This window comes from Apteryx mantelli, chromosome 1 (assembly GCF_036417845.1).
Source record: "Apteryx mantelli isolate bAptMan1 chromosome 1, bAptMan1.hap1, whole genome shotgun sequence".
Taxonomy (NCBI): domain Eukaryota; kingdom Metazoa; phylum Chordata; class Aves; order Apterygiformes; family Apterygidae; genus Apteryx; species Apteryx mantelli.
The window spans coordinates 188,131,212-188,154,582 of record NC_089978.1 but is presented as its reverse complement, the minus strand read 5'-3'; the positions used below and the strand labels follow the sequence as shown (position 1 = coordinate 188,154,582).

General features: G+C 34.4%; 1 protein-coding gene across 2 annotated transcripts in view; it reads left to right on the top strand.

Annotated features, from left to right (window-relative positions):
- The window catches only part of ARID2 (AT-rich interaction domain 2), a 110,266-nt gene that overhangs the window by 57,455 nt on the left and 29,440 nt on the right, over positions 1-23,371 (top strand). For both annotated transcript variants that reach the window (XM_013947708.2, XM_067314388.1), the window contains 9 exons: positions 5,076-5,209; positions 6,059-6,277; positions 9,432-9,499; positions 19,150-19,216; positions 19,308-19,558; positions 20,696-20,792; positions 20,874-21,083; positions 21,372-21,536; positions 22,840-22,915. In XM_013947708.2, the coding sequence (XP_013803162.1) occupies positions 5,076-5,209; positions 6,059-6,277; positions 9,432-9,499; positions 19,150-19,216; positions 19,308-19,558; positions 20,696-20,792; positions 20,874-21,083; positions 21,372-21,536; positions 22,840-22,915 (1,287 nt within the window). The remainder of the gene's footprint in view (positions 1-5,075; positions 5,210-6,058; positions 6,278-9,431; positions 9,500-19,149; positions 19,217-19,307; positions 19,559-20,695; positions 20,793-20,873; positions 21,084-21,371; positions 21,537-22,839; positions 22,916-23,371) is intronic.

The window sequence follows — 23,371 nt, the reverse complement described above, 5'->3', positions numbered from 1 at the left end:
GTATGCCAGACTTGCAAGATTAGAATTTAAGACTAATAAAATTCATTTACAAGCTAATTTACTGAGCTCCCTCTCTATACTAAAATTCCAGGTGATTCATTCTGTCTCTACAGTAAACAAAAAGAGAGTGTGGAGGATTGAGGTCTGTGCAGTTGTCTGTAAGCAGTCAATAATGATGCAGCTTAAGGAATCATTTTAAATCAGTCTATTACAGTTTGGTTATTACAGTTGAAATTCAGCAATAGAGTATTGTTAGATTCCATGGATTCGGAAATAAGGAAACATCTTCCCTCCAAACTAGCAGTTTGCAGTAGCTTTAAAAGGAGTAAGTGTATGTACTAGAGGCAGGGAAGGTCTTTCTGTTTGTCATGTGGGCTTTTTGTCTGTATGAAAGATGCTTTCAAGTTCTTTGGTTTGTTTTACTTTTATTTATTTATTTATTTTTATTCTCAGCAAACTTTAAGATTAGTTTGAAGCAAGATGGAAACAGAGGAAAGAGAGGGAGTGTTCTTTGAAAAGGTGGAGCTTTGTCACAACCGAATGACAGCTAGAGGAGCTGAGAACTTAAGAGGGTGTAGTTGATACTTGCTTTGCCATATGGAAAAATTAGATAATCACGTGAGCTGATTGTTGATTCTAGTCCTGTTTTTTCTATGAAATATTAAATATGACATTTATGATAACTTTGTGAGAGTTGTCAATATTGAAAAAAATTAAGATCACTTTAGTTTGCAAAGGTCTTTTATTTTTATACACATACTTGAAAATTTTCTTCTTAACCCCCGGAACTGCTTAGTCAGAGTAGGAAACAATGTAATTGTTTGCTTTTAGAGAGGGAAGGAGGGGAATATATTTTTTTAGATTTCAGGGTGCCTGTGTTTGACAGAACTGTTTGAACACATTTTAATAAAGCAGGTATTAACAGAGGAGAATGCCTAGGATATTCATATTATTCAGCTCTTCTGGGACATGGGTTTAATAAAAATTCAGTATTTAAAAATGTATTTTAAAGTACAGAATGAAGTGGTTTATTTTAGAATATATAAGGCATATTTTTAAAAAAATGCTTAAATAGCTATTCTTTCTTGGTAGAATGGACAAGTCCAGAAAAAGATGGGAGTAGACTTAAACTGTCTTTGAGTACCATATGTGTTTCTGTAAAGGGATTTTTATGTCCTCTTATTTAATATTTTTACAAAATGTTATATTCAGTGATGAGAGTATCTTATGCTAAGCTTAAGCTTTGACTCAAACCAACAAATATGAGGAAATTAAGTCTAGCCTCAGCACTGCTGATGCAGTTATATTAGACAGGCTAGGCCAGTCTAGCTTACACTGTTACTGGAATGGCACATGCGTATCTCCTTCTTACCATCCTTAGCTATATACACCTCCTGCTTCCCTGCACCAGCTCTAGTATTCATCGGATGCCTCTTCAGTTTGATAAAGCAGCAGCAAACAAACCCAGAATCCTCCTTATTTGCTAAATGAGCTCACTAGCGAGTCCAACATGCAAGAACTAGTGTGAGAGACTGGATGGTCAGAAGGGGAGGGAAGGTCAAGCTATCAGATTGCCTTGGCTGGTCATTGAACTACTCCTTTAGGTCTTGATCGTGAAAACACATTTATGTGGACACTGTTTAAATTGATGGGACTTCTTCATAGATTTGATTAATCTGATTCAGGACTCGGTGAAGTCAGTATCTTTTCGTCGGAGTATCTTTTCCTTGATTTTAGTGGCTTTTGGTGATCTCGTAAGAGTATAAATCAAAGCATATATTTGTATATGTGTTAGAGAAATCAGTTTTAGATCTTTAGATTTTCTTTTGACTTAATATCAGAAGTCAGACTAGTTTTGTGAAGTCATCTTTTCAACATTAATCACCTCAGTTGCAATACAAACTCATTTAGCCAAACCCTGATGACAGTGATGACCATAGACTCAGTGATTTCCTGAACAGTTTAAAAAGCAAACAAACAAATGCTGGTAACAGATAGATGAGTAGAGTTCTGCAGCGCTAAGGTAGTGATGGTATTTTCCAGGGAGTTGTATTTTCTTTACTGTCTTGTGAGTGACCAGTGTTTTAATTGAAAAGTATTGGAATTATTCCCAAGTTTATATGGACCAGGGAAAACTGGAAATACTGTGGTCCTAATAGCTGTTGGATTTGCACATAGTTCAGGATCCTGCACAGCTATGTTCTGTCTCACGAGTTCAGAAGCCACTAGTAAGTTTATCTTAAAATTACCAATCGCTAACTGGGAATTCAGCCTTTCAGAATATGTAAGCCATGGGTAGTTTCTCAGCTGGCAGTCACTAAAATATTTTCTGGGTTCAGAATGGTCAGAATAGGGAAGAGATGATGGTCAGAATGTAGATGTACACAGTCAAAAGCAAGAGAGAGAGCCAAGAATGAGTGCATCTGTCACAGGAAGAATAAGATACTCTTCAGGTGATTTAAAAGCATGGATTCCTAGCTTTCAGAAACAGAGATGAATGTTTTATTCCAGCAAACCTTGTTTTGTAGCTGCATTAGGGTATCTACACAGTTATTCTGAGAAACCAATACAGATGTGCTGTGGAATGCATGGAGTCATGGGAGAAACAAGATGGCCTATTGCATTATGCACCAGCCTTTCCGTTTCTGACTGTTCACTTGAATGTTTGGCTGTGCTACTACAGCTTTGTGCTCTTTTCTTAAATCATTTTATCACATGCATTCCACAGTGTGTGTACTGCATCTCTCCACTACTTTTAAACTGTTTAATCCCATACTATTTTTAATATTAATCTTGCATGCAGAACTTAAGCATAGTTCTGAATTCAGCTGTGCACACTCTCCAGTGCGCGCGCATATATACATATATATATATACACACACACACTAGTTGTATTAACTTTTTTTTAAAGTTATTATAAAACTTTTAAGAAGTTCTTAAGTAAATGATACTACGGAAAATGGAAACTCACATTTAATCATTCTGGGTTTTGTGATTGTCACGCTCAGTGTTACAACATCCATTTATAAGATGCTTAATTCAGTGCTATGAGAAGGAAGTGTGAGGGGATTGTTTTTGTTTTGTTTTTTTGTAGTAAGCCTTGAATAGTAGCAGATAATAAAGTGGTATAAAGCTATGGTATTGTTTTTCTGGTAAAATATAACAAGGAAGTAATAAAACTGTTATGTAAGTACTTAGGTCTTATGCTCTCTAAATAATCATGTTAATGCAACAAAGAGTCAAATGATTTGTTAGGGATCTGCACTAATTTTTTTTTCAGTTTACTTAGAGTAGTATCATTGATACTCATATGCTAAGAGTTACCATTTGTCATATATAAGCTATAAATTGTATTTGGCTTTAAACTTTGGATTTAAAATTCAAGGGAAGGGAAAGAATGGGGATTAGAGGGGAAGGAGAATGTAGAGAAAAAGTTAGCATTGAGTTTTAGAAAACTGGGTAGGGAAGTGTTGAGTTGTAAGTTTAAAAAAGTTTTGAACAACTTAATTTTCTACAATTTTGGTTTTTTACAGATTTTAAATTGGGATCTCAATATTATAAATGAGGATTTTTAGTCTGAAGTAAAAAGGAACAGTATTTAAATACAGTTTTTAATCAGTTTGAATCTCTAAAACCAAAATGATATTGCAGTGAGGATTTCTGCTGACTCCTTCGTTCACTCAAAAAGTCTAGGTAATAAAGAGGATGCTATAGCAGTTGATCACATAACAATAATACGTACAATTTTGATGTTACTTTGAATATCCTAAGTGCCAATCAGATGCAGATCATAGGTGCAAATGATACAGTGCATCATCATATACCCTACTGACCCTTCAAAATTATTCTTCCTTTAGGCTAATTAAATTCTGTAATGTACCTTTTTCTTACCAGAGAATGTATTTTCTAATATTTTAAGAGTGCGATTATGTCACTGAGGTGTCACTTCATGAAGTAATTAATCATTTAATGCATGTGAAATTTTTCTCAAAAGTAACTGAATACTGTTTTCTTACAGTTAAGTAAATGCTTAAAATCTGTCTGATTCATCAAGAGTTAATAGCTTCAGTGCCTGTTGACAAAAATTATGCCAGAAATTTGTTCTTTTTCTTAAGATAGTAAATAGTTTTAGAATATACGAGTAGGAAGAAAAACCTTCTAAATGATTTCCTTATTTCCTGATTATGTAATATTTTAAGTATGATTTAATTGCCTTGATATTGTCAGTCTTCAATACCGTGAATGTTTGTAAATGTAGGCAGCTTTATGATTTTTGAATGAAGAATATTGAAATTATATATCAGTGTAAAGTTAAGGCTATGGTGGGCCTTTTAGGTTTATTTCATAAGTTGGAGTATAGTAAGTTCTGAAAGTGATACTTTTTAATGCTAAATTAACAAAGTTAATAAAGGTTAATTTACCAAGCTGATTAACTATGTATATTTGGTATATACAACTTCTGTTCTTGCAGTCTGTTCTAGGATAGCCTGTCACTGCATACAGTATAGTCAGCATTTTTTTTTCTACGAGATTCAAAGGGATTTCCAATAGTCATTAGTTGCAGAACTCCTGACCCTGAATTGTTCCCTTCAGTATATCTAAATTCTTACTCTTGTGTAATAGCTTGGATTGGTATATTGTTTCTCTTTAGGTCAGGCTAGAAGAAGCAAGTGTTTTCCTGGGCTTGACCTCAATATGTTTGTTGGTAAACAATGCAGAATACTTCTTTATGATGCTTCCACCTGCAGATTTATCTTGGGTAACAAAAGAAAAATCTGATTTGGGAAAAAATAGGCTTAGTCACAAGAGGGCTCAATGGGTTGTAATTTAGCTAGGGATTATTGTTCGTAAATATAAAGAAATTTCATGTCTAAATCCATAATTCCACATATCTGCATTTTCTGTATCAACTGTTGTCAGTCTGATTCATGGTCTTTGTTTTATATAAGTTTGATTATTGCTTCTAGTAAATCTCCATGTTTGTACAGCTTGTTTTGTTTGGCAGTTCAGCTCTTGGAGGACGAAGGATTTAGTTGTACTATATATATTCAAAATCTTTGCTTTCTTTATTCCAGTTATCTAGAAAAGTATGAGAAAGTCCATCATTTTGGGGAGGAGGATGATGAGGTACAACCAGGCAATCCAAAGCCACAACTTCCTATTGGTGCAATTCCAACTTCCTATAACTACCAGCAACACAGTGTGTCAGGTAAATTTTTGAGGGGGGGAAAAAAAGCTATTTTTTCCTTATATTGGAACAGGGTACAGTAAGATATAGATTAATTTACAATATCACTAAAACTATCAAATCTATAGGTCACTCAGATTATTAATTTAATGCACTCAAAAACCTTCCACTGTGAACCAAAATAAAATAAATACAAAAATCCATCAGCTGTTTCACTTCTTTCCAAAAGTTTCTCTCCCTGATTAAATGGGCTGAGTAGTTACTTGTCTTGAAACAACATATCCTGAAAATTCACAAATTTTGTTCCTGTCAGATTAATCAGATACTCAATTCATATATTTGGCTCTGCAGAGAAATGATTAATTAAATTTAAAACCTGAGGAATCAAGCTCATGCGTAAGGCAGTCAGAATCAACACCATTGTAATTTACTAATGAAAGTATGAATCTTGAAAAGAACCAATAAACAAATGTGAAGCCAGTGGACTTTGTGGAATGGAATTGTAATTAGTTGTGTAGAAAATAACTCAAAATTATGTTACAACTCAATTCTGCTTTAATTAAAAGTTTGTGTTTTCAAAGCTTTTCTCTTGGAGAACATACTGCAGTATTGCAGTTGGAAGATGATGAAGGAATTAATATCTAACTAGAAAGGTACACAACTACATAGAATGTACTCAGCGTTCTGGCCAAAGACATATGGAAAAAAAAAAGAAATACTGTAAAAGCTTGTTAAAACCCACAATACCTTATTAATAAACTATTTTTTAATATTTATCATTCATAATAATATTGCTAGTGTATCATCTGAATATTAATTTCTTAGTTTAGGTGTGGAAACATTGTTTTAATTTATTTTTTTCCTATTTAGATTACCTTCGTCAAAGCTATGGGCTGTCTATGGACTTTAACTCACCAAATGACTATAATAAATTGGTGCTTTCACTGTTATCTGGACTCCCAAATGAAGTGGACTTTGCAATTAATGTATGTACTCTTCTTTCAAATGAAAGCAAGCATGTCATGCAGCTTGAAAAGGACCCTAAAATCATCACTTTACTGCTGGCTAACGCTGGGGTGTTTGATGACAGTAAGTATGTAACAAACATTTTTGCAACAGAAAGAGTCCGTACCTTATTTATAGCACCTTTTTACGCCTTTCACAACCCTTGATAATCAAAATGTTTATAATTTCGTTGCACTGTAATGTACTTAAATATCTGGCTTTTCTTTTTACCTCTTCCACAGTCATAGTTTATATCTGAATTGGAACAATACAAATACCTTTTAAGTTAGGTAATTTAAAACAATATCTTGTAGTAGTGTAGTGAAATGTAAGAATTAATTTTTCATTGGTAGAGTTGAATTATGCAAGATGCTCAAATTCACAACATTGAATTTCCACTGCTTCTGTTATATTAGAGTTTTCTTCTGAATTCATAGGGCCGTATTTTGTTTGCTCGTTTGTTTTTTTTTAGTACTCTTTTGGTGGCAATCACATTATTAAAAATAAAATTAAAATAATTAATTAAAATAATTAATTAAAATATTAAATTAAAATATTAAAATTAAAAATAAATTTAAAATAAATTAAAAATAATTAAATTAAAATTTAAAAAGGGGGAGTCTAAAAACAATGACTTACTAAGATTTTTATCCTGGTACTTCACTTTCAACTATGGTGAAATTCAGAAAACAAAACTCATGGAATAAAAATTATCTTACTCTGGGTTTCAGAAATACTTAATATATTAGCACTTTCATTTTTGAAGAGAGTCTATTCCACAAAAATATTTCAGTATGTTGAATTAAATTCTTCTGTCTGAAGTACTCAGTGTGACCTCCATGCCAAGTTGCTCCTTGATAATACCTTGTCTGTATTTCTGTCTAGGAGAGAATGAAAAAAGTTAAGCTAAACCACACTAAAATGACAAAAGCCTGGGTCCTATCTCACAGTCATTGGGAGGAAGTATTTACTGTTTTTATGTCCTGATCTTTGATACTGAACTATTGCTGTAAGAAATTGCTGGAATAAGCATTTTTTTTAGCTAAAAAGTATTTAAGCCTGAGAGTACAGATGATCATTTGTGTTTGTTGAGTATAAATCCGCTTTGCATGTGTAAGCACAAGCACAGTATGGTATGTCAAATTCTGTTTTTAAATTGCAGGGAAGAATCTGTTAGATCTTTATATACTACTTTTTTATATCATTAGCATTTTTACCTAATGCTTTGTAGCTTTTTTTTTTGTTTTGGTGGGGTTTTGTTTTTTATTTTTTTAGTTATACAATGTTGCACTAGACTTCTCCAGCTTTTTTGTCCCTCAAGTTTTTGACTTGTGCCCAAGGCCTTCAGATATGGTTAGGTCTCAATCATATGATAGAGTGTACAGCTAGCCCAGTCACAAGAACTTTCAAAGAAAATATTTGAAGGGAAACTGAAGTTCAACTTAGTCCACCTTATTAGTGATTCCAGGGTGCTTGCTCTCTGGTATTTTGAGTTTGTCATCTCTCCACTGTTTCTTTGTTGTAACTTTTATGGACTTAAGGTTTCATAAGTAGAATTGAAGCAGGTTTTATGCTGTTATTCCATGATTTCTTGGATGGTGCAAAAGTAGGCAGTGTTTTCTTGAGTTCTAACCTTGGACTCCAAGCACAGACGTGTTGTTCCGTAGCTGTCCTGTGTTAGTGTTTCTTACACTGAAAAATATTTGAGGTAAAGTCCAAGAGGAGTGCCAAGCGTGTAATGGACTTGCTCTTTTCTTCAAGGGGGAAAACTTCATTTTTTTCTTACCTGATATACCTGGAGACTTTATCCTTTGCATAAACCTAGGGAACATCCCATCAGCATTAGGATTTTCCCCTTGTTCCCTTGGCTTTTGCCAGTGGTAGTGGAAGGTTTAGTTCCAAGAGATGCTGTATTTTGGCACCGATAGATCGATCGCATTCCAAGTTCCTCGACTAATCACTCAGACAAGATGTGCTTCTCTGTTCCCTCCTGAAATCTGTTTCTGCTTAGAGCAGAGGTGGAGTGTTTTGGTGTTTCTTATAGTTTGGTAAGCCTGTGGGTTTTTATTTTTATTTCAGATTTTCAAACTACTTGAGAAATTGGGGGGAAGGATCTTGGGGGGGTAACATGTTTTTACAGCATGAAGCTTCAATTTTAATGCTTATGTGCTTTTATATTGTAAATAACGATAAATCTGTCAAGTTGTGTGATTAATTTAGTGATTAATCTGTAAGTAGCAAATTTAAGTTAGTATGAAAATACTGTCATGATGATACGATAATTTCAGGTGTAAATAAATGATAGCTTGTTAATTTTATTTGAAGTTAATATGGGTTTTAGATCTGGCTCATCTGTAATTAAGGTTTTATCATCGTTCATATTTATAATGCAGTGTTTCTAGGTAACAAGAAAATTATTATTTCTTAAGCTTTTTTTTCTTTAAAATCTGAGATGACAATTATATTGCATGTGACAGAACAGCCCTGCGGTTTGTGGGATATACAGCATCTTGAATATGCAATGCTACAAAAGCCTTGAGTTGAAAGCCGATTTAGTCTTTTAAGTGAAATTTGTAGCATTTTGCTCAAAACAATAAAATACTATGAACCACAATGTTTAAATGTAACTTTATGTGCCATTAGTTCATTATAGAACCGTTGCAGGACAGAGTTTATTTTTAGATTGATTGAATCTTGTATTTGCTGCTTTCAAGGAGTGATGGATTAGAATATCTGTGGCAGTGGCTCCACCAAACATCCAAAACATCCATTACGCTTCCTGGTTATATATTGACACTTTCAATTGAGTGATGTCAAAATCTTGCTGCTACTCTTCTGGTTTTTAGAAAATATTAGTTTCTTAGATTGCTTAATTACTAAAATAGTGTTTACAGCTTATCCTGTGCAAATGGAAAATAGTTGCTGATGTGAGATCGAGTCATCTTGACTCCTCGAAAAGAAGGATAGAAAAATTTCCCATGGCTTTTTAGAGGGTTCTCAAGCTAGTCCATTCTTTATACCTCTCTTTAAGCTGTAAAACTGCAGTAACAGTTAATTAAATGACTGTAGAAATTTCAGTGTGTTTATATAATTTAGTACAGGATTCTTTTAAGGAAAAGGAGACACTGGAATAGTCTGTAGTGTTTTTGAATCCTTATTTCATTTATGGATTAGTAAAAAATCAAGCAAAAATGTTCAAAAAGATTTTTTTTACTGAATTTTCTTTTTATGATTAAAGCTTTAGGATCATTTTCTGCTGTATTTGGAGACGAATGGAAGGAGAAAACGGATAGAGATTTTGTTAAGGTAATTTTAAGAATATTAAACTATTTTGCACTGCATATGGCGGGTATCAAATCCTTTAAAAAGAAAAAAAATGGTAAGATTTACTAGCATATGTCTTTTGAACTAGTCTCAACGTTATTCCTTTGACTTAAATACAGTAGGACAGTAAATCATAGTTATCATAAAATGTGTGGTTAAGTAGGAAGAAAAGTACTAAGAAAAAATAGATGTAGACTAAGGAATAAAGAGGTTCCAGGTTTCTCCTTGTAAGAAAGCTAAAGAGTGTGTGAGAAATAAGCTGTTTGCCCAGCATTTTGCCAGAAAAAAGAATGCTGCTTTTTTTGTTTGTTTGTTTTTAATGTTGGGATCAGTAAAAACATTCTGGATTATGAAAACTATTAAGCCCATGACACAAGAAGCACAGCGCAAATTTAAGATAAGTTGGAAATGTGAGTTAGATTCAGTTAAACTATTTTTGCAGAAGGCTTTTTTATCTTTCCACTAGAGGGCATGATCTGCTGTACTAGTAATGAAATGAGTAAAAAAAAAAAAAATAACCAGAAGTTGTTTTGTATAAACATTTGCTCTTTATCCCAGATGAGCATTTTATGGTGAATGAGAGCATGAAATATATCTGAAAGAGGTTTGACATTCTAGCATATTTGCTGTAATATATAACAGTTTTCTTGAATAGAGTTTCAAGTAATAATTTCTATGGCTAAAATAGGAGAAAGCTAGATTAAAAACTTATTTTGATGATTTATGCTTTTTATTTATCAAGTAAAAATTATGAAATGATAGACTGCTTAACTCCTTATGAACTCATACTCAGGTTTCCACTGAATTTCTTAATTTTCTTATATACTAAAATACCTTACAAGTATTGTAGGGAAATATTTGTTAGAAGCTCTTTTCATTTGTCTGTTGTTTTATTTTTATATAACTTAATTTTGGGACAAGTTGGCCAACAGTCATGTTAGCTAAATGATAAATATTGCTGAAATATAATAGTGAATAGATTCCCCAACCAGAATTTCCTAAATGAAGTTAAGAACAAAAAGGTAAGCTCTCATTTTTGTTCATATTCGAACTTGAAAATTGGTTTAAGTGTGCTGAAGGTGAGTGTCAAAAATAATGCTTCATAATCTTTGTTTCTGTTTTCCATTGAGAAATATGTCCAGAAATATTGTAGGTTTTGTGTTTTGGTTTGTATTTTTAAAGTACTTAGCACTTCTGTTTTGACTTCACCCTAAACTGTCACAGACTGTTGCTGATCTAGAGCAGCAACGAGCACCATGTCTAGGTCTGTAAACATTTAAAGTTACACAGAATTATAATTTATTATATGTTTGTTAATTATATAATCTTAAATAATTGTGGTAGCTAGGACAGATGGTTCTGATAAATGTTTTTAACTGAGTGTTAAGTAGAACCACTGTAGCTGCAATAAGGTTTACTAATAACAAACTTGGATGTTCTCCAAGATCTATTTTTGAACATTACAACATGTATAGTACCACTCCGTAGTGAAATACTGCAGAAAGCATGTCAGAAACTAACACCACGTCCAAAAATGTGTCTAATGCCAAGAATCCAGATTTTTTCAGAACATCTTACTTTAAACATTTGTTTGACCCCACTACTGGAAGTAATTTATTTTATGTTGCAGCTGTGAGTGTGTCAAAAAAGAAAACGGGGAAAGCATGGGAGTTTCTTGATGTACAATGGAGATACTTTGTTGGCAGGGTAGAGATTGTGTATCTGATCTTTTGTTTATTTTTATTTGCTTTTACAGCTTTAAAATTAACTGAATGGCTCTTCAGTGTTAGTATTTCTTTCTTTCTCTATGTTCTCGTTATCTTTTTTTTTCTTTTTTTACATTCTTGTTTTATTTGGTTATTTTTATTTTGCCACCGGTTGTTTCTGTCTTGTGTTTCTAAGGTTATCATCATTTGTTTTTCAGCTATAATGGCAGCAGATTAGAAATTCTTGTTGAGATGAAAACAGAAAAGAGTTTTTAAGTAGGAGGAAAAAAAATGCAAAATTATGAATTAAAGGAGATGGGATAGATAGGAATGGCATGAAATCAGAAGTGGGAGAGATTCATAGAAAATAGGGGGAAGGCAATTTCTTAAATAAATGAACTTTAACTTAGTAAAAATGAAGTTACTCAAGCTTTGTACGCATCATCCTCAGACCATAGTAGATCTTGTCATGTGTGGGAGTCTTGGTTTTTTTTGGTTGAGAAGTATTAGAAATCCTGAAGCTGTTTTGAAAATGATCTTCAAAGTTAAATTCAGGATTCAGAGGGAGATCATAAACGTGGGTTCTTTACAGCTGCATGTCAGTTTAAGTGTTGGTAAGCCAGTTTTTTTATGCAAAAAACATTGAATTCCTAATCTTTGTGACCAGAAAATAGCTTTTCAAATGCAGTGCAACAAATATAAATGCTATATGGGATATAGTTCTAATATGTTCAGAACATTTGGCATCATCTGTAAAGCTGCTGTTATTGAATTAACTTTCTTCCAGGCTCCTCCTCCTGCCTATTAAAAGATATGAAAATAAACTTGGAACCTTGGATTTTATAGAGGCGTTTAGTTTTATTTTCATTTTCAATGGCTATATACATTATTTAGGACAGTCTAGAGTTATATAATTATGTACTAAACATGGTTTATGGAAGTTTTTAATTAACATTTCCTTAATATGAGCATGATATTTGCTTAATATGAGCTTTTTAATCTCTTAATCATATTAGTATTTTAAAATTACAATTCAATAAAGAAAATGGCCATATGTCTTTGCATTATTTTTCTCTTCCTTCTACTACATCTTTGCAGACACTAGGAGTGGTGCAGCATCATCATTAGTATTTCTTCCCCCCATTAAATATCTAAGCAGTAACTGTTATTTGTTTGGTATTCTGTCAGCTCTTTGAGTTTTGTATTTTATCATAAAGATTTTCTCAATTGCTTCAGCACCCATACTTTGATTTCTTACTCTGTTGTCCTCCAATTTTGACTTAAAATCATGCTACTTTACATCTTCACTCTTCCTGAAAAACTCTTTGCTACAGCTAGATTTCTGTTATGTTTTTACTTTAATATGAAGTGTAATGGTTTTATCAGTCTGTTTTCTATATATTCTGTGCAGTGGTCAACTACAGTAGATCTCCGTTAAATCTTGCCCATCCTTCTCCTTACTTGACATTGATCAGGCATTTTAGGAGCACCTAGCAGTGTGCCTATGTGTGCGTCTTAAACAGTTTTATTACTGCTACTAAGTGTGATTACTTAATTTTTCAGAATTCATTGTAAGCAGTCATGAGTTTCACCAAGCTTCCTAAATGGTCAACAGTTTCATGATTTTTCCAGAACCATTTAGTAGTTTGGTATTGCCGTATGCATGAATAAAGGAGCTTATTTCTTTTGTCATGTCTTCCAACACCACTGACATTCCAGATGAAGATGAAGATGGAAAGCAATATCTTTTTTTTATTTTATACTAAACTTTGAGGGAACCAGTTGCTTAACTTTTTGCCAATACTTAGTGTTACAAGAATTTCCAAACATAGTTCTTTAAAATTTCCATTATCTTATCCGCAGTGCCACATGTTTTCTCACTTTCTGCAGGCTTACCTCTAAACTGAACAAAATATCTTTATTAATCAGTGAACATGAACACATACTTTTAATCTCAGTTCCATTAATTGTCAGAACTTGAATATCATTTTAACTTCAGCTTTGTTTGGAAGCCATTGTAATCATGCCTGCTGTTTTCCCTGAAGCTATGCTAATTTGTTGCTTTCTCCCTTTTGATTTTTTCAGGTACTGCCAATAAGTTTAAATCTCTAGTTATTTGGATCGGCAGGATGTCCTTACTTAAAGATTGGAACAACTGGCCTTTAGGCAGCCATCTTGTATCTCTCCTTGTTCATTTGTATTTTTTTTCACAAGCTCTGACACCTATCCTGCTCAGATGTTCTCTGATCTATTCCTGAAGCTTTTCCTTTTTTTTTTTTCCCTCTACTTTTTCATTTCTCTTTGTTATTTCCTCATCTGAGCAAGGTGCACTTGTGGGTATAGTTTCTATCTTTCAAGAATGCTCTGTTAATTTAGCATGCTCATAATTAGATGAATCTAGCTGTTTGTCTTCGTATTTCTTTCATGTTTTCGGCAGCTGCCCAGAATTTGATGCTGTGTAACAGTAATTGCATTAAATTTCTTCATGCACTATTCACTTGTGTACAATTTAAGCATTTTGTTTCTTGTTCTCACATCTTGGATTTTTTGATGTCCCTTCAAGTTGTTGAGTTCCAAAATCCATGCTTACACAGTCCTTGTGCTTTCTTTATTGCTTTACATACTGCTTTACTCCTCCAGTTTAATTTTTCTTGTAAAGTTCATGTCTTGTTCAACTCTTTCTTATTTGTATAAGTTCAACAATAATTTTCTTTACGCTGTTTTTTTTAATCTTTTCCAGATAGTGCTTAGAGAGAGCTCCTTACAAATTTAAATGCTTGAAATACTTTTCAAATGTCATCTTTCTTGTCTCCCTCACAATGCTCCATCAAGCTATCAGGCTCAGACCCGACTCCAATTGAACTCTCATTTTTTCTTGGCCAATAGGTAGTCATGACCATTGCTACATTACATGAATTACAAACTCAGACATTCATTGTTTTTACAGACAGTAATTTGGTTTATCTGATTTCTAGTGAATTCTGTGTAATCCTGTGCATCTTTTTCCAAAGCAACTCTGCTACTGCGAGTAATCAGATTATGGATGTGAATCAAGCTCTTTAACCCTTGTCCATTATTACTTGCCATCTGGATGTCATGCAGTCGAGCATTATTTGTTTGCTTCCAAGTCTTAGCTTTGTATTTCCATTATCAGAGTTATATCATGACCTAAAATATCTATACAGGAATAACTATGGATAAAGAGCTTCACTTTTTTTTCTTCCTTTCCTTTTAATTTCTGTTGATATATAGTAGCAAATTGCAGCTATCCATTGCATGTCATAAGTACATTATTCAAAGGAAAGCCTAGGAAGCTTGACTTAACTTCTGTTTTTGCACTTCTGCCTTCCCTTTGGGAAAATAAAAATTCTGGCATGTTTTGCTGTGTTCTCATCTATCAAATGGATTTGGAACATTGTATGTAGGTTATTTAATTCTATTTTCCACCTCATTATATCTAATTTTGGTGGTCCGTGCCCCCCAACATTTTTAGAGATCTTTCCTGCTTAGGCAGGAAACCAGTGTTGAGTGGACTGAGAGCAATCAAACCAGTCCACTTACATCCACAAAAGAAGGTGATTTAGGCCAGCTCTTTCCTAGTAAAGAAAAGGAATAGAAACTGCAGATTCATTCTGAACCGAAGAAGTCTGAACACCTTTATATAGGAGTTCAAGGTGGTGATCACCGCAGGTAATCCTAGTGCTTTGGAAGAAAAATTGTTACTTTGATTGTTTACCAGCAGGACACTTGCTTCTAGTGTGACAATTTGTCTGACACATAGAAATCTATACTTCACCAGAATCAGAGAATCACTTTCAGAACATGGTGCTATAGCTTGTTTGTTGGGTCTTTTCCCCTATTATGTTGTAAGGGTCTTTGTAATTAAGGAGCTTCATAACTCCAGTTAAGGAATGGAAAGTATAATTTGCCTTCATGAAAGGCTTATCAAGGATTTTTTTTTTTCCCCCCTCCCTCAAAGGTCTTAAGCGTCCTGGAATTTACTTTGGGTTTCGTGGATTCTTCTGTCTTAGTGAAAGATGCAGAATTTGTATTCGCTGTTGACTCTGAAATAGTGTTTATATGGGGGTCAGATGAAATCTGTTTCTCCATGGCCCTAATCTCAAAAAAATCAGTGGCTAAAATGTTTGGACAACTTGATTTTATGCCTGATGATCTGAGTGAGACTGTCTCGCTCATGGGATTGATTCACTATACTTTCATAATTCTTTATATAAAGCTGTACGTGCAGCAGTCATTGCTCTGAACTGTTTGTCATTGAACAGAATAGTAACACTTCTGAGGGAGGAACTCTTCTGAGACTCTCTTGTGTAATGGTGCCTCACAGTAGATAGTTTCTTGGAAACAAATGAAATGGTTTTCCACCTTCCACATCATTAGAGACAGCTGCCCCTTTCTTTGGATAGGAACTCACCTCAGCCATCTGTGGTCAAATTTTTAGGTGTTTTGGAGCTCAAGATAGTGGTAAAAGAATATCACGCTGCCATCTATACATTCAGAATTTGATTGCAACATGTTTATGTCAATAAGGAGTCATGGGAAATGCTGTCACCTCTGTAGTTTGCAGCCCCTCTCTAAAACAGATGTGTTTAAATACCACATGTACTAGTCTGTGGCTGGCCTGCTTGGATCACACTTGGAACACACTACTGAAAAACTGCTTAAGTTACTGGCTTGTTGAATGGAAGGTTTAGGATAATGTTTTCTGAGCTTCTCTCCCAACCCCCAAATCAGAGGAAATCCCAGTATTAATGTCTTTGTACTGATCTTTGTACTGAATTATTATTCTTCTGGTCCAGAGCCAGACTGGCTGTAGAACCAAGGATGAACTTATTTCTGGGGGGTTTTTTTGTTTGTTTGTTTGTTTGTTTGTTTTTTTCTGGTCGTGAAAGCATTTCCCTCAACACTCTTTTTGTCAAATCATCCACAAGGTTGTTGAGATTCTGTTAGTGTGGCTGAATGTTTAATTCTTTTCTGTATCCCCTGTAGAAACAAGCCTTTCTACCTGTTGGGGTGAGTGACTAGAGTGAAGAAAGTATGGTCTGTCCACCTGCAATATCAAGGTGTATTTGGCTATACATCTGGTTTGAGTCTGTATGTTCTCAGGCTCTTCTGTCTCTGGTGGATCAAGAATCTAAAAGGGTTAGTTAAGGGTTTTTCTTTCTGTCAGAATCCACTCCCAGGCTCTTTCTACTTAGAGACTTTCTCATGAGATAGCAGATTGTTTAATAACCAAGTATGAAATGGCTAAGCTGCAACTTCCTCTGAACTAGGGTTCAAGTGATAGCACTCAACCTTTTGCAGAATGTCTTGAATCTTAAGATCTGCAAAGGGTTCACAGAAGGTCCTATTTACAACTCCAGCAGGCATTTCACAGTTGCTGAAACACCTAGGACTGATGCTGTCTTTGAGAATGCAAGCTTACAGCTTTTAGCCACCTAAAGACTCTGGTACACTTCTTCAGGTAAAACAGCGCTCATGTGAGCCTCATCACCCGCAAGGCTTTTATATGTAGAGATAAACACTCAAAAGAAGAGAGAGAAAACTTATATCTATGTATTTTTATTCTAATTGTTCTTTTTGAAGGTGTATTGTGTATCTGTGTACTAGTTCACAGCCTGGCCTCCGGATTCTCTTCCTTGGAGCTGTAAGAGATTTTTCAAATTTCTAGGATTGAGAGGAACTGAGGGTGTGGGACATGCACACTACTGTGCTTGTTGTGGGCAGCAGGGCTTGTGGTTATGCTCTAGGTAATCCTGAGGCAAAAGTTGTAGTTTGAGTGGTTAGCATTTTATGCTCTCAGCATGAGCATAGAACAATTTTGAAGGATAACCATTAAGTGTAAGTAACCTCTCTTGGTGCTTTGGTATCTCTCTCATTTTAACTTCTAGGAAAGAGCCTTGTTCTGTCCTCTTCTGAAGAAAGTTTCGTTTTCCCTGACAACTAGAATTGTTTGACAGACTGCTTCTTTAGGAAGGGGAGAGGACAGTTCCTCAGTTGTTCAAGCAACTAGAATGAGTTTGTCTGTTCTGAGAGTTTTAGGTGAGAGGTGCAGTTTTCCAACAATGTATTTCTGTTTTCTTCTTTAGCCATTAGATGTTGTGAGCCTTTATCTTCAACGCTGCCTGTAGTGTCTTCGTCTGCAAAAAACTTAAATCCTCATTTTCCATCCTGTTGAGAATGTATTCAGGATGATTTGCCTTCTAGATGGAAAAATTTACTCCTTTATGACTTTTTTTTGCCAGAGATTTTTAAATGTTTCATTTTGGACCATAAGCTTAAGTACTAAAAGGTCAAAAACATATTATTGGAGGATTCAACTAGCAAAATGTGATGATGCTGTTTTTAAACACTTAACTGTGGCAGCAGTTTTACCATTGCATTGTAATTGACCTTGGCCTGTTCCACAGAGATTCAGATTGGTGTTGAAGACTTTAAGTGTCTCTGCTCAATAATCAAATTTTTAAAATCTTTAACTGATTAAACAGGTAGTCTTTAAAAACCTCTAAGATTTTCCTTTTAAGTAGGAGTGAAATGTGAAGGCTTACTGTCTTCATTGCTTTTCCAAAAGGAAACATCATAAAGGGAAGTGTGTACTGACTAATAAATTTCCAGACAATATATTTTTGTATGCTTTTTTAAATCATCACTGAAACCTCTTCCTTAAATGTCTCAGTCTCCTTTGCTGAAAGGAGAGGCAGCTCAAATGAAGTACATTCTGCAAATTTTACCTGCATGCCTTGGTCTTCTGTGGTTCCTTTGGTAGCCTAGTATTAGTAGGAAAAACCTATTCATCCCAAACAGTAAGAAGTTAGAGTTGTATCTAGCTGTTTTTGTCTCTGCTCTGAGGTAATAATCCTTCTTTCTATGCAAGTAATCCTCTTTACTAAACAGCACTTGTGTGTTATTTGGAAGCATTGCAGTGGAAAATAAAATTTATTTTCCTTGCTGATCTTGCAATTCAGAAAATCTGTAGTATTCTATTTTTCAAGAAAATAATAGTGACAAGCTTGGTATCAGTGCTGTAATTTAGTAATTACATTTCCATAACAAAATTTTCTCCTGCTGTTCAGCTGGTTGTACCATCATTTCCTTTTTATCCAGATTTGCTTGTGGTTTTATTCTGTGATCATAGCCAAAAGAGTAGCTGTATTTCAGTAGTGAGTCAAAGGAACGTATAATATTTTTAGTTTTCAAGCCTGATCCTGTAAACCCTGATCCCTTGATTAATTCTGATTTCAACAGGAATAGCCACATAGGAAGGATTTGCAGATCAGGACATATATTTTTTAAATAATTTGAATTCCAGTCTAGTGAAGCATTGTTTTGTTTGTATTTATAAAGATTTTTGGTGATGATTCTTGTTGCTTCTGTTATTTCATTGATTTATGGTGATGTGAAAAACAAAGCAGAAGCTTAAAAAAATCTCTCCAGATCAGAAATCTACTTGTACTGCTAACAGGAGCTAATATCTGCTGAAACAGGGAGAAGAAGTCTTCTTCTGCCTTAGGAGTTCTTTGCTTGTAGAGAGGGAAAGAAGATGAACTGTACTTTTTTCCCCTTATCTCTGGATTTCTCATATTCTGTCATAAGCTGTCCATATAGTTTCAATAAGTTACTTCACCAAAGAAGCAGTTCTAGGGTAATGTTGATTGATCATGAATGTGTACTTCTGGGGCTTGGAAGGAAGAGTTTTGTAATGTTATATACTGAACATCTTGGATATCATCCTGTGAGTGAAGAAATTATTGTTATTAAATTAATAACCAAGGTATTAGGGAATTCTTAAAGAGCTGTTCCTTCTCCACTGGTAAATATTTTTAGATAATGGAAGTAAAAAAACACAATTATTATTCAAGGAAATATCATCCTCTATAAATTAAGTATTTTTTTTAATTCTTTCCTCAGTTTTGGAAGGATATTGTTGAGGATACTGAAGTACGTGACCTCATTTCTGATAGAAGCAAATCTCAAGGTGAGACATCTTGACTAAACTTACTAGATAAGTGTTGGTAAATACAGAAAAGGAAGAACTAATTTTATTTATTTACTTATTTATTGTGTAGAACCTCCGTCAGAAGAATGGATTTGGGAATCCTTATTTCATCCACCTCGCAAGCTGGGCATTAATGATATTGAAGGACAGCGGGTACTTCAGATCGCAGTGATTTTACGTAATCTTTCTTTTGAAGAGGGAAATGTTAAACTTTTGGCAGCTAATCGTACCTGTCTTCGGTTCCTGCTACTCTCTGCTCATAGTCATTTTATTTCTCTACGGCAATTGGGGCTTGACACACTAGGAAATATTGCAGCAGAGGTATGTGCTTCAAAACAGACCAATTAAAATATCATTTGATGAAGGCATTACTTTAATGTTAATTAAATAAATTACTCTTTTTTTACTTGAGATGAGCAGCAGTAAATATATTCTTCTCAGAATTTGTAAATAGTAGTTAGAAAATGAATATGCAAGGCCAAACATAAAATACAGAGAGTATGTGTCAGTTTGCTTAAATAAAATTGCATGGAGAAGACTGGTTATATAAGGAGATGTAAGATCCCTCATACCACATGATTTTCAGTTTAGTTTCCCAGATAGAAGGGAATTCATCTAAATTCCTGTAGACTGTACAAAAATTTCTTCATTTTATACTATATTTAATTATAATTTCAAAATAGTACATTTGAGAAAGGGGCTGGCAGAGGGTTTTATGTCATGGTTAGCAGGCACCAATATGCTAACCACACACCGCTGGGTCTGTATCATGTGAGACATCTTTTTCTCTTCAAAGAGATTTGAATGTAATAAAATATACCATTCTGTCTGTTTTATATCATTGTACGGACAAATTGTACAGGTTTACAGGCAGATATGCATAGGTATTGCTTACATTTTAGGATAAAACAGGTACATTTAAGATAGGACAATGAGACTTGCAGTGTTGGTACATTGCTGAATATCTCAAAAGGATGGCATTTTTGCCATGTGTCCAACTCTTGAATATTATTATGATGTGTGAGAGCTCTGGTCAGTAAGCGGAAGCCTATTGTATTAGACGTCCCATAGAAACAGGATGAACAATTGTGATAACCTTTTGGAAGGAATGCTGTTCTTATTCAAGTTCTGTACTTTGTTGGACAGTAGACTATATTCCTTGAATATAGTCTAGGAATAAAGTTCTTTTTCTTATTCTAGACACTGGAAAGTATAATTTAAGTTTACCCACTACTTCAGAGCAGAAAAGGAAGGGAGAGGGCAAAAAGAGTGCTAGCTACTTTAAATTGCAGGGTTCTGGTTTGGGGAACAAAAGTACAGAAGTGTCTTTTAGATGTGCTGCATTTAAAGACTTTTGAATGTTGTATTTTGGTTTGCAAATCTAAGGATTTGTGCCATTAACACTGTATATATAGTGTTAGACATAGCTTAAATATATATTTTTTTCTTTCCTATCAGCTTCTTTTGGATCCTGTTGATTTCAAAACTACTCATCTAATGTTTCACACTGTTACAAAATGCCTAATGTCAAGGGATAGATTTTTAAAAATGAGAGGTAAGGTCTTGAGCTATTCTTGTTGTTGTTGTATTAGAATAGTAATTATTGCTGTTAAGCTATTTTGTATTCATTTTTCAGGCATGGAAATCTTGGCGAATCTTTGTAAGGCTGAAGATAACGGTGTCTTAATTTGTGAATATGTGGATCAAGAATCCTACAAGGAGATCATATGTCATCTCACGCTACCAGATGTGCTGCTTGTAATCTCAGCACTTGAGGTGCTATACATGCTCACAGAAATGGGAGAAGTGGCCTGCACAAAGATTGCTAAAGTAGAAAAGAGCATAGGTAAGAGAGAAGCAAGACGAAATCTGTTGTGCTCGTTTGTGTGGGAAAAAAGATTCAAGAATGTCGTGTTCAGCAGTTGAAATATGTGGCTTGTGTGTTTGTGTGCAAAGTAGGGATGGATGTTACAAGACAAAGTTTTACTAATTAACTGCGTTTCCTCAAGAAATTGATGATGCTAATAACTTTTTTTTTATATATACATGCCAATTTTAAAGGAAATCAGTATGTCCTAGTAGCATTCATTTGTTTGTCCTAATGTCATTGTCGGTTTTACATTTAATACTTTAGATACATTAGTATGTCTGGTTTCTATGGACATCCAGATGTTTGGAGCTGATGCACTTACTGCTGTAAAACTCATTGAACATCAGTGTGTTCAGCAAGGAGTACCTGATGTCAGACCGCAAGTAATGGAGCATGGTTCCTCACAGGCCCATGCAACAGCTGTCCCAGGTTAGTATCACTGCGAGACAAGATACTTGTCTGTAGAATTTTTTTTGGGGGGGGGGGTCCTGTGTGGATTTCTGATTAATTTACATAAATACATATAGCATTATACATAATACAGGTTATTTTTACACTTATTCACAAAACAAATATAAATATTTGTTATTCCAAAACTATAGTGAAACAACTTTAAAAGGGTCTTAATATTTTTCAGTTGTTAAAATTTACTGACAGTTATATACATTTCTTTATTTTAACTTGTTCAGTAGGAAGCAAAAAGAATCCATTCTGGATTGTTTCTGTGATCTACAGAGACTTAGAGGTTTATTTTATATTGCCCTTTACACAGAATAATATTGGGCAGTAACCTATATTGTATAATAGAATTTCAGAGACAAGAAATGGATACAGAATCATGTCTCTATTGAAGCCACTAAATACTTCATTGTGATGTGAACCAAGTTTTAACTCTATCCCTTAAAGCTTGAGGAAAGAGTGCTGTCTTAATTCATCTTACCTGCAAATTAAATGGTAATGATGATTAATTTCTGCAGTTTTATTTTAGTTAAAATACTTGTCCTTTTAAAGACGATGGCACGATTAACTGTTATTGGTCAAGGGGAATAGCGTATGCACCTCATTCCGTCTTTCCTAATAAAAATACATAGCAGTATACAACAAGTGCACACAAGATGGAACATTCTGAGGAAGAAAGGAGAAAGAACCGTTACGATAGATACTAGTTTGTGTGTCTAAGTGTACTTCTGGAATGTGTTCAGAAATCACAGTGAAAGCGACTGGAAAAAAATGTGAATAAAAGGATGAAGGATGCATAAAAGGATGAATAAAAGGAGAGTGAAGCTAAGGAACCTATGTGACTTCACAGCAAGGTTCTTTACAATATACTTTTTTCTAGTTATGAATTGGAAACGTAATTGCTATGTCCTTGTGCCTGTTCTGATGGAGAACTGTGCCACTCTTGAATCATTGTCAGTATGCTAGCCTCCTTAATACTGAGATCGGCTGAGAGGCTGTCTTCCACTAAGTGCTTACTTTAGATTGCCCTTAAGTGGTGGCCCTGGCTTGGCCTGACCAACTTCATTTTGGTGAATTTTGATGCAATTCTGTAGTCTGCTTAGTGCACCTCTGTGACTTGCCTTAGTGGGGCATACTCTTGCTTACAAAATCAGGAGAAACTGTAGCAGTGAAAGTCATGGCTTTGAAGTGCTCCATTCAGGAGAATAATAATTGTTTCAGCAAGGTTTTTTGTTTTTGTTTTGTTTTGTTTGTTTTTTTTCATTCTCCACAGCCTCTAGGGCAGCGCCGCATGTTGCTCCACCACCAGGAATAGTAGAAATAGACAGCGAGAAATTTGCATGTCAGTGGTAAGTGTATAGTTCCACTCAAATACTTTAATGAAGAGGAAAAAACAAAGAAATATGCCTGTATTCATGCGTCAGACAGAATTTTCTAGCTTGCTTCTGTTCACCGTTAGGGTAAAACCATTCTGTCATTGCTTTGAAGAAGTATGAAAGAAAAACTCAACCAGAATGTTGACAGTTGATACTTTATATTAGTTGTTTTCTCTCTTAAAATAGAATTTATTTTGATTTTTAACTCTAATCTTGATTTTATTTTTTATTTTTTCTTAAAATTGTTGAGCAGTGTTATCTGTTTAATCAGTGTTTTCATCTGGTAATATATCCCTGTATTATTGCACCAATACAAAAGTAATTCTCAAATTATGAAGCTAGGGCCCTGCAGGACTGTGATCTGACCATTGTGAGTCTGAAGCAAGTAGATTAAATGAAGCCTCTCCCCTTCAAATTTGCTTGCTTTCA